General features: G+C 38.6%; 1 protein-coding gene across 1 annotated transcript in view; it reads left to right on the plus strand.

Moving 5' to 3' along the window:
* LOC107747802 (calcineurin-binding protein cabin-1-like) overlaps window positions 1-11,983 on the plus strand; it is a 116,504-nt gene that overhangs the window by 30,512 nt on the left and 74,009 nt on the right. The window contains exons 24-31 of the mRNA XM_016562406.1: window positions 1,061-1,213; window positions 4,227-4,433; window positions 4,521-4,666; window positions 4,756-5,017; window positions 5,145-5,309; window positions 6,867-6,956; window positions 7,830-8,014; window positions 9,032-9,285. Coding sequence (XP_016417892.1) covers window positions 1,061-1,213; window positions 4,227-4,433; window positions 4,521-4,666; window positions 4,756-5,017; window positions 5,145-5,309; window positions 6,867-6,956; window positions 7,830-8,014; window positions 9,032-9,285 — 1,462 coding nt within the window. The remainder of the gene's footprint in view (window positions 1-1,060; window positions 1,214-4,226; window positions 4,434-4,520; window positions 4,667-4,755; window positions 5,018-5,144; window positions 5,310-6,866; window positions 6,957-7,829; window positions 8,015-9,031; window positions 9,286-11,983) is intronic.

An 11,983-nucleotide genomic window follows, 5' to 3' on the forward strand; every position in this document is an offset into this window, starting at 1 on the left:
CGCTGTACATTCACTCCCCCCACCTACAATCCCTGCCGGTACGAGACTCGAACCCGCAACCTTTGGGTTACGAGTCTGACTCTAACCATTAGGCCACGACTTCCCCCTATACTATACTATATATAATGTTTGTAAAATGGTACAGCTTTTTAAATATCTGAAGTACACTCTTAATATCAGTCAGTCAAGGAGTCAAGCATTATAATATGATAATCAAGTATTATTTAATAATAGAAGTTTAGTAATTAGAATTAAAACTTGGTAACCATGAACTTAGGACTGGTGCTGGTGCTTTTTTTGGTCATTCAGTGTTCCTGTAAAAAAAAAAACGAACAACAATACTGATAAAATATTATTATTATTATTATTATTATACGAATTCTACTAATAAGAACAATATAAAAACGCACTAAGGATTAATGAGCTACTGGATTCATGAATATTAATCATTTTGTGCGCGTTTGCTCGAACTGATTTGCTGAAATCAAAACAGGGACGATAATAGGTGAGCACCAGCCAATGAGATTGTCGTTTGCGCATTAGTTCCGCCTACTACAGGAAAACCCGGCAGTTCTTAAAAGCTGAAGAATTCCAAAGGAACTCCGTTATTTTTACAGGAAAATACAACAAAGTATATCGTTTACATGTAGCGCATCAATTCTGCATGTTATGTAAGACTCTCGCTCGCTCTCGCTCTTTGCGCTTGTGAGAGAAAGCGACGGGCGAGTCGTGCGCCTTCACACTAGAGTTTACGTTACACCAAATACACAAACACAGGTGCGCTGCGCATCCATTCAAATGAACTGAAAAATATCACAGATCGCTTGACGGAGAGTGAAAGTCTGAAGCGCTCAATCAGAGTGTTCTGTGAGGGAAAATATATCTGTGCTAATCATATACTCAGCCTCCAACTCACACACTGGCGAGTAAAATCTGAGAATGTATTAGCAATTGGCTAATATTAGACTTAATTTAGTCGCCCAGAGTGAAGATTGTCGCATATGCGAGTGATTTACTCGCAATGTAGAGGGTTGTCTAATGATCATGTGTCTGTTTTTAGGTGCGTGTTTTGCGGGAGAGGCTCTCGGGACATGAGAATCTGCCGTATAAAGAGGATCTGGAGACGGCACTAGAGCAGTGTTTCTTCTGCCTGTATGCTTACCCGAGCAAGAAGAGCAAAGCCCGATACCTCGAGGAGCATTCTGCCCCACAGGTGCACTCACAATGACAAATGATATGAGCATATTTTACACACCTTTCTGAATGTCACTGATGTGCACAATTCTTCAGTGTATGCAAGATAATAAATGTTTGTTTTCAACATCTTTCATCAAAATAATAGCTTACTCTTTGTTCAAAAAACCAAGGCCATGCAGACAAAGTAAAATCATATTCATCACTAATACAACCCTTTATAATATCCTGCTTCACTCAGAAATGTCACATAACAAAGGGAAACTGAATGTTTCTTTACATATACATTCATTAATTTAGCAGACTCTGTTTTTTTTTTGTTTTTTTGTTTTTTAAGGAGGCAATAACAGGAGAAGTGCTAGCAATACAAAGTTTCAACAAGCTGTCACAGGGAGGAATTTAAGAAATTGTGACAGCATAGAAGGGTTTTTTAAGAGACAGCAGAGTCTCGTTATAAGGATAGTTGACCAGAAATGAAAATGTTCCCTCTATTGAAAGTCCACGCAACCATTTGATATTATTGTTTGATGTGCAAGAACCAATTATGTAACTGATATGACAGAAAATTATGACAAAATGTAAATTTTGGGGTGAAATAAACTTTTAAGCTAGGGTTTAAGCTGTTCTTTTAATAAATTAGCTAGCAACGGTACAGCAACTACTAACAAAAGCATTGTAATTTTTGTCGTTATCAAACTGAAAACACATTGAAAAAGGCTGAATGGCTTTTTTTTTTGCCCAGACAGTGTTATTGATTCGTGACCCAGATGTTAATGTAATGTATCGCCAGGTCCGTGCTGATTTAGGAACAATTTAGTCTCAAGCTGACTTTTTTCAATGCATTTGATTCAATTCATTAAACTGAATCAACTTCCCAATTCTGCTTGATAGAGAAGACAGTCAAGGAGAGTGTGGTTGATTCACTTGTTTTTCTGTGCCTTTTCTCATTCAGTATACTTTGTGCATTCACTCAATGTTTTCTGCCCACTAAACAGCTCTGAATGTTTCATGAACAACAATGATTGTCACACTAAACCATTACATGTTGGGAAAAACTGTAAATAAAGCTGTAATATTTTAGCTTTGATATGATATGCTACCACAAGGTGTAGTTAAGTCAATGGTTTTGACTTCAGAGTCATGTTGGGGAATTACCGAAGTCTCCTGCGTACTCATTTTATGTCTTGAATATCTAAGAAGCTTTATAAAGAGAGAAGGAGAACTGTCCCTGTGCTAATGAAGGTAGGTGGATGTTGGGTAGGATGAGTTGGCGGTCTGATTCAGCAATAATTCAGTGATTGATTATCTTTTGGCAGCAGGAGTCACATTGATCATTTAGCCACCCACACACCAATTATGCAGGACTGCTCTGTACACAGGAAATGCTGTGCACACCACCAAAGTACAATACCGAGGTGTTCTGCACCTATTCCTGTGTCTCTGGAGGAAACAGATTGCGTTGTGTAGATGCTGCTTGTGTTTTTGCAGGCATCTAGCAAATATTGAACTGCGCTTAGTCTTTGCAGCTGCGAGGTACTGCACCACTGGTGTAAAAGAGAAAAACAAACCAAAAAAAAGTCAATGTTTGTGGTGATTTTGGGTTTTTTAAGGAGGACGTGACGTGTGGCCAAGTATGGTGTCACATACTTGGAATTTGTGCTCTGCATTTAACCCCGCCCCAAGACTGCCCCTAGCCTGGGTTATTAAAATCTGCATGCTTCTCAGCTAAATAATACATTTTTATTCTTTTTTTTCACAAATCAACATTTCTCTTGACTTTTTCTTTAATTTTGGGTGAATTTAGTGTGTGATCCACAAAGGATACTTGTAATCTTAAAAGGCAGCATAATTACAGATGCTTTCTTCCTATTTTTTTAGAATCAGTATCAGGACAAATGACTCGATCCTTGCTTTCTGAACTCATTCTGAATTCCAGCCACTGTCTCTTCTCTGAATGAATTAACCAACAGTATAATCTGTTGTAGGTTTCTTTTATTGATCTGATTCTGCATTGTTGGTGTTATAAATCAAAACTAATCGGCACAATTTTTCGGCCCTGTTATAGACATTTGGCTCATTTCTCCGCAAAAACGTTGTCATAATGCCAGCGTGGAAATTGCTTTTTGTTTGAATGGATAAGTGATAATTCTGTCTTTTGTCACTCGTCAGTATTGTCAAATAGTTCAGGTAATGAAAAAAATCACAGAGTGCAGGATATTACTGCATGCCTGCCGTTGTTCATATTAATGTTATTCCTGAGGGGGACAAAAGAGTCTGTTCTCACTCACAGATTGACAGAAATCCCCAGTTAAAACTCTCCACTCGTGTGTACAGCAAAATCTCCTTGACATGCACGCAGGCCAAAATTAACATGGTAAAAACTGACAGAGAAAGAAAAAATTGTCAAAATTCCATTGTCAGAGACAGTTATAATTTTAATAAAATTCTAAGAAAAATAATCATGGTTATAAAACTGAATATATATATATATATATATATATGAGTATAGTTTTGTTGGTTGGAAATATTTATGATTAATAAAATCTCAATTTACAGGCAGGTAGGTTAATTTAGTGGCAAAAAGTTAATGTTGAACCAATGTTGTCATTGTTGACTAAAACTAAGATTAAAACTAAAACTATTAAAAATAATTTTCGGTAACTGAAATAAATCTGAAATGAAATAAAATGTAAATATTAGATGAATATGTTCAATTTAAAATGCTTAAATGAAAATGACAAATACTGCAATGGAAGTTAACTAAATTAAAATTGAAATAATAAAATGACTAAAACTAAAATAAAAATGAATTAAAGCTAAATAGAAATATTAAACAAAATACTAATAATGATAAAAGCACATAACAATATAACTTAAACTAAAACTTAAATGAAAACTGGATGTATTAAAATAAAGGCTAATTCAAAAAATGAATAAATACTATAATAATATATAAATAATCCTAAAATAAAACAGTTTTGGACCCTGAGTACATAGTATTGATACATCTCTCCATCTCTTCCGGTCTCTAGGTGGAGCTTCATTGGGATGATGCCGTCTTTATGTTTGAGTACTTTAAACCCAAGACCTTGCCAGAGTTTGACAGCTATAAGACTAGCACTGTCTCTGCTGACCTTGCCAACCTGCTTAAAAGGCTTTCTGGAGTAATCCCACGCAACGACGGCCCCACAATCTCTGTAGACGATGTGTCTGCTTATATCGAAGGAGGTGCTCTCAAGGTATGAGCTCATCGACTTTCATGCGTTCATATATAGATCTTTTTTATCTCTTCACCTGTCACTTAAAAGTATTTCTCTTTCTCCAAGGTGCCAGCACTTCCAGAAGGAGCTTCCCCGGCGCCCCCTGTGGTTAACGAGCTGTACTACCTGCTAGCGGACTACCACTTCAAAAACAAAGAGCAGTCGAAAGCCATCAAGTTCTACGTGCACGACATCTGCATGTGTCCTAACAGGTCTGCGATAGTTTTACATTTTCATGTTTTTAACATGAATGTAGTTAGCTCAGCTGTAGGTGACTGTTGTCTCTCCGTCTCTCACGTAGGTTTGACTCGTGGGCAGGCATGGCACTGGCACGCGCCAGTTGCATCCAGGACAAGCTGAACTCCAATGAGCTCAGGAGTGACGGACCCATCTGGAAAAACTCTCTGGCTGTGCTGACCTGTTTCAAACGGGCTCTGGAGATAGACCGCTCCAACCTCTCCCTATGGATCGAGTATGGTACCATGTCCTATGCCTTGCACTCTTTCGCTTCCAGACAGCTCAAACAGTGGAAACACGAACTTCCTCCTGACTTGATCAAACAGGTACTTCTGTTTGTGTAGATGAAGAGTGAGAGAGACATGCGATTGTGTACAAAACAATTTATGAGTGTGTGTTAAAAAACTAGAAATAAGAGATTTGTGTCAGTTACTGTTTTGTTTGTTTTTAAAGATGGAAGAGCGCAGGGACTCGATGTTGGAGACGGCGTCGCAGTGTTTTCAGAGCGCCACACTCTGTGGCGGTGATGAGGAGGAGTGGCTCATTCACTACATGCTGGGAAAGATTGCAGAGAAGCACAAACTGCCGCCCAAAGACTACCTGCAGCTGTACAAAAAGGTGATGAGCTGGGTTATAGCTGGCCTGGTGGATAGTCTGATTGGCTATTGAGAATGCATGACATCTATCACCAGGGTTGTTTAATGGCGTTTTTAGACCTGTAGATTGTTTGGTTTGTTCCAAAACGGGAGCTTAATTTGTTACAAAACTGCAGTTTCTTTTTGGTTCGTTTCGCTTCAAGTTAATTCAAGTCACCTTTATTTCTATAGCACTTTATAAAATACAGATTGTGTCAAAGCAGCTTCACAGAAATAAACAGGAAAATAGCAGAATCAATTATGGAAACGCAACTATGAAGATAATTCGGATTCTGCTGAAAAGCAGCTCTTAAAGACAATAGTGTCAATATAATAAGTCAATTGACAAAGTTTAATTAAGTCAGTTTGGGTCAAAGCATACCAAAATGTGCCACATGTGAGGGGGTGTTTACATGACACAGTTTTCAACTAAAAACGGTAAAACGGTTTGTGTTTTGGCTGTTCATTTACATGGCAACAGTGTTTGAGGGCCTCATAATGTAAGCTTTTGAAAACGGTTTCAAAGTGCAAGTTTTTAAAAACGCTACCGTTATCGTCTCCATGTTAACTACAAAAACGTCATGCAGATACGTATTACGTGTTCAGTCTGTAGGCATGCGCGAGTGTCTTTACAAAGTGACATCGCCAACTAGTGGCCTGGCAAACATAATACAGCGTTTTAGCTGTTTTCGCGGATTCGTGTAAATTGGAAACATTTTGACACCATTGTCATGTGTAGGCAAACTTTTTAAAACTGCTAAGAAAAAGCTTTTCCATTTTTAGTACATTGTTGCATAAATGTACCTGGAGTAAATCTATCGTCTCATTGGTCAGAGTGCATCTATTTATGTTCTGGGGTTTCACTCATAGCGTCATCCATCAAAATTGACAAGTTAACTCCATGGGTTCCATTGTGGCTTTATCTGTAACTGTTGTTGACACACACACACACACTTATACGAATGTTAATAAGCCTTCATTCCTGCTCCACCTCATTAAATTTATATAGAGATATATAATGCATTTCCCATTAACTCTGATGCTGCTTGGTTTGTTGGTCTGTTGGATCGGATTGATTTCTCACCACAACCGAGCCGCTCCACAGTTCTATGTCAGTTGGGCTGAGAGAGACCAACTTATTCAGGCAATCTCAGATTGATTGTTTTGGCGTGGATCCGGGCATATTGCATATAGTGTTTATATGCCTAAATGATCTGAACTAAAGAAAAAACTTGCCAGGTTCCTAAACAAATGCTCTAAACCAGTCAGGTGTGAAAACACGTTAACAGTTCAGTGATACAGTTTGAGAATGATTAAGACACTCCGACATAAGTCTACTTTTAGTCACTTGATTGCAAACTCACCTTCAGGTCTGACTCTGTTTTGGAATGAAATGCCCACTTTTTTAGTTAATTACTGGTGGAGAAATATGTATGAAGCATGTAAGGCTGTTGCTGGGGTTTTATGTGTGAAAGTGGCTGCTGACCGCCCAACAGTCAGACACGCATCTCATTACAGCCCTTTTGTCATCTCCCTCCAGTCTGCACACTACCTGCATGAGGAAGCAGCCAGATACCCACGCAAAATCCACTACCACAACCCACCTGACCTCGCAATGGAGGCCTTAGAGGTATGTAGTGAATTAGAGCTCATTTGTACACTACTGTTCAAATATGTATGAAGCATGTAAGGCTGTTGCTGGGGTTTTATGTGTGAAAGTTGCTGCTGACCGCCCAACAGTCAGAAACGCATCTCATTACAGCCCTTTTGTCATCTCCCTCCAGTCTGCACACTACCTGCATGAGGAAGCAGCCAGATACCCACGCAAAATCCACTACCACAACCCACCTGACCTCGCAATGGAGGCCTTAGAGGTATGTAGTGAATTAGAGCTCATTTGTACACTACTGTTCAAAAGTTTGGAGTTGGTACAAGTGTTTTTTGCTCACCAAGGTTGCATTTATTTGATAAAAAAATAAAGTAAAACAGTAATATTGTCAAATATTATTACAATTGGAAATATTTGAATGTTCTATTAACGTTTTCTATTGTAATTTATTCCTGTGATCAAAGCTGAATTTTCAGCATCATTACTCCAGTCTTCAGTGTCACATGATCCTTCAGAAATCATTCTAATATGCTGATTTGCTGCTCAAGAAACATTTCTATTTATTAGCAATGTTGAAAACAATTGTGCTGCTTAATATTTTATAGCATATTTTTTTCAGGATACTTTGATGAATAGAAAGTTCAAAAGAACAGCGTTTATATATATATATATATATAATAGAAATTTATAACAATGTAAAAATCTTTATTGTGATCAATATAATACATCCTTGCTGAATAAAAGTTTTCTTAAAAACAAAACAACACTGACCCCAAACTTTTAAATGGTAGTGTACTGCAAGTACTCCTATACTATTACAAAATGTCAGTTAAACACAAGTTGCACTTGAATTCTTCCTGAAATATATCTCTTCTCTTACTTCCGACTGGCCAGCTGTTTTTCCGCCTGAGCGCCACCATTCTGAAGTTGCTGGAGAATGAGGAAGATGATGGTGAACAATCTGAGCAGCAGATGAAGCTACTAGATTATGAGCTGTTCTTCAACATGCTCGCTGAAGCTGCTGTCGGACCCTTTGCACGCGGAGAGGAAAAGACCGCACCCAAAACCAGCATCGACAAGTATGACCACAAACCTTTTAGGCCCCGTTTACACTAGTGCGTTTTCGTTTTAAAACGGCATTTTAAAATGAAAACGTTCCTCGTCTACACTGGCATTTTCACTGCATTTCTGAAACGATCTCCGTCCACACTACACAACTGAAAACGCATGTCACATGACCACTCATGCAGGTACAACCATAGATATGTATAGCTAGATGCCCTATTATTTAGATGGCAGACGTGTCTATGTGCTTGGAGTGGTCGAATGGGGAATCTACCTATCCACCTTATTCTTCACATAAAAATGGGTGCGGCCATTTGTAAATTTTATGGGTCTTGCTTCCGGTCTCATTTTCTTCCAGCTTTTTTTTGTTGTACGTAACCACTCTATTATTATTTTAGTGTATTATCTTAATTATGAACACACTGGTTTTTAATGCAAACAGATTTACCGTTTACTGCACATTGTTATTCTTCTCGTTATTTCCCTATAGCGGCTAATGAACTGGACGTCTCACCCATAGGCTTACTTCCGCGTTTAGGAATAAGGTGTATACAAATCTATGGGTACCACAATGAGCATGATATTATTGTTTACACGGTCGTCAAGGATACGCAGAGCGAATGTGAGCAGCCCATCGTTTTCAAAAGTCTCCGTTTTGGTGCGTTTACACTGAAACGCAACCCCCGAGTTTTCAAACTAAAACGGGGTCTGCAGCGTTTTCAAAAGTCTCTGTTTTCGAGAGTCTGAAACGCCGGAGTAGTGTAAATGACAGGCGTGACCGTAGCAAAACGTATGCGTTTTAAAACGAAAACGTACTAGTGTAAACGTAGCCTTAAGCTTTCGGCCCGGAGGGCTTATGGATCGTAAAACATAGACTAAGATTCTAAGATTTCAATGGATTACAGCTGTATATCAAAAACGTTTAAGAGACTTTTTAAGATGTTCTTTAACGGTGTTAAAACAACCCTACATTTAATAGAATCTTTCTGTGTTTTTGTTTTGTTAACACCATTTTTCTCTTCTCCCAACAGGGAAAAGCTTCCATCCATTAACGATGAGGACTCGCGCTCCTCAGTTGGCGCGAGTACCTGTCAGGCAGCGTTGGCCACCTCATCTGTCACATCTGTGGTGGCTCCAACAACTTCTTTGCCTGGCGACGGTGCGGCAGGTGCGAGTTCTCCCCCGTACGCGGTCACTCCGGTCGACCATGATTACATCAAACGTAAAAGCCTGAAGCAGAGGCAGGGGCAGGAGCTCCAGCAGCAGCAGCAGCAGCCGCAGGACGGTACAGTACAAGGGCCAGAGTATCACTCACTCACTCACTCACTCATGCACGGGGGAATGAGGATGATGAAGGTTATTCACTATTATGAAATTGAATTATGGGCTCTGGTGTACAATAACATCTCCTCCCACCCCTCCTCTTACCATCTGCACCAGGCCATAGAGGATCATGGGAAAATGGGCAACATTGCTAACAGTGTCTCAGCATTGTTGTTTTTTTTTATTCTTTATTCGCTTTGTTTCAGTTCCACTTCGTCATTTCTAGCCTTCAGGTAATGAAATCAGATTTTCAGTCAGAATGGTTTACGTTTATTCATTGTTGTTTACGCTGCTGAATTGCTTTCACATCGTACGCACCCAGTCCACCAAATTACCATCATTTTGTGTTTTCTGCTGTTTTATTTGCGCTTGCCATTCCAGCTCAAATTATGAATGTGCTTCACAGTTGTTCACCCAGTAAATCATTTTTTTAAAGTCTTATTTTTTTATTTGATTGGTTGTATCAACAATTTAAGGCAGCAGATGCTAGCTAGCACTGGTGCTGATCTTGTGCTGTAGGTAACCTAAATTTCATCACGGTTGGCCATTTATTACATTTTAAATTAATTAGGTCAGAAGTGTAGCAATGGTGTGGTGGAAGCTTCTGAGCAATGCAGTTCCTTTTTGGCCTTATGGGAGTAGTATATATTATTTTTTTGGATGTCATGATGGCTTAAAGTTTCACAATGCTCTGTTTTAATGAAAATTGACTATCTCAATAATTCAACTTAGTAAGACAACTTGATATTTTTGTAGACTTCGTAAATTGCTGTCTCAGCTTAGTGTTCTGCTAGTTTTCTTAGTAAGTTGACATAGTGTCTTATTTCGACAAGATAATTATTTCAGCTCAGTAAGTCAACTTAACATCTTGTCATTTCAACTTGGTATTTAATTAATTACATAAATGTAAGTCAACTTAATCTATTTGTGGCGGCATATATATGCAAATTCATTGTCTGCCAGCAGGAGGCGCTTGTAGAGCGGGAGAGATAGAGGTTTCCCCGGTAACGGCTGTAATCAAATAAGCGCTGCGCTCACAAATGCTGCCCAGGCATTACAGGCAAGATGAAATGAAAATGACTGATAATTTTCTGAAGACAGTCAGTTTCCTTCAGAAATACAGTGATATAAAAACACCCGCACCGGGTTTCGACTTTGACACGTGCAGTGCTCATGTTTATTCAACGAAGTCAAAGCCTTTTGGAAAATCTATTTGTGGCGTTGAGTTTTGATTCTGTGGCAGGCGCCACAAATAAATCAATGTATGGGAAACACTGAGAAGATCTAAATATAAAAAATTAAATTAAAATGAAACTTACCTGCTTGAACTCTTTCATTTGATCCGGGTGTTGGTCTTTAAAGTGTTTTGTTAGTTTGGTGTGTTTCCTCCTTTTGATGTCGCCACGTCTCAGTGCTTTTATGAAGAGAGCGCATCTGCGCACCTTTCGGATAGCGCATCAAGAACTCGGTACCACCGGTACTTACAAAAACCTGGTACCGTAACATTTTCATTTTTTAGTACCGACTTGGTACCGAAGTACCGGGTCTTTTGACAACACAAACTAAATTTGGTCTCTAATGTTTAAAATGTCATAGTGCTCTTTGTCAGCTTTTAGCATTTCTATACTGTGGTAACTTCTATCAGTTCTCCAGTTTAGCCATGCTTTTGAGAGGTTCAGTATCACAAAGCTATTATTCCAAAATAATATGAAAATGAATTCTTCTTATCTCATTTCAAATTCACATAGTTTAAATATTTGAGTTTGAGATGTTTTTTGTTTGTAGTAGTAGTTTGAAAGGGGGCATTGCATAGGACACTTGATTAAATATTGCTTGTGGCCTGTTTTGATGAAATGGAGTCAGTATTTTTGAAACTGTCAGATGGTAGCGTTGACCTAGTTGCTGAAGTCAAGTTCAGCTTGGTGTGCTCATTTTCTGAAATACAGTTCTTAGATTGTCACTTAGGTCTTTAGGTGGATTGTCAGGGGCTAAACTGCTAAGCTCTTCTTGTGTTCATCAACACTAAATAGCATGTGGCTTGCATGGCTGTGAATAGACAATGTTTTTGAGATGTAGCCTACATATGATGTAGCTATATAAATCAAATATGTGTGAAATATTTCATAATGCATTTTTTACGGTAAAACGTATGAGTATTTCTCATTTTGACATTTTGCTACTAGAGCTGCACAATTTATCGATATCGAAACAAAATTGTGATTAAATCGTTCAGTTTAGTGCGATTTATGAAATCGCGAAAGCTGTTATGCGCAGCTTGTCAGTGAGGTACGCCTCTGTGATCTGTAGTAAATGCTTGAGTTGTAAATGATTGCGCCGCTTATTATGCGCATTTGAAAAAGGAACACGAGTCAAACATCTTTCCAAACATGAGAAGCATTTACGAACCTATTGTCCAAAAGACAACATTTAATAACACGTTTTTACTCCAAACTCACTTCATAACGTCAGTCGAGTGTTTGAAATAAAATCCTTCTGTTAGATGATGTGGCTTCTTACACAGAATGAGGCACGCAACATATTATTTCTAGGCAGGGCTCGCAAAATTTCAAAATCCCTGGTAGCCCTTCAGGCATGTACTCTTCAGATTTTGGTAGCCCGAAAATTAATTTAACTAGCCCAAATAAAAAAATACCTTTTTT

This window comes from Sinocyclocheilus rhinocerous, unplaced genomic scaffold, assembly GCF_001515625.1.
Source record: "Sinocyclocheilus rhinocerous isolate Xijiao unplaced genomic scaffold, SAMN03320098_v1.1 scaffold2214, whole genome shotgun sequence".
In the NCBI taxonomy this organism is placed as follows: Eukaryota; Metazoa; Chordata; class Actinopteri; order Cypriniformes; family Cyprinidae; genus Sinocyclocheilus; species Sinocyclocheilus rhinocerous.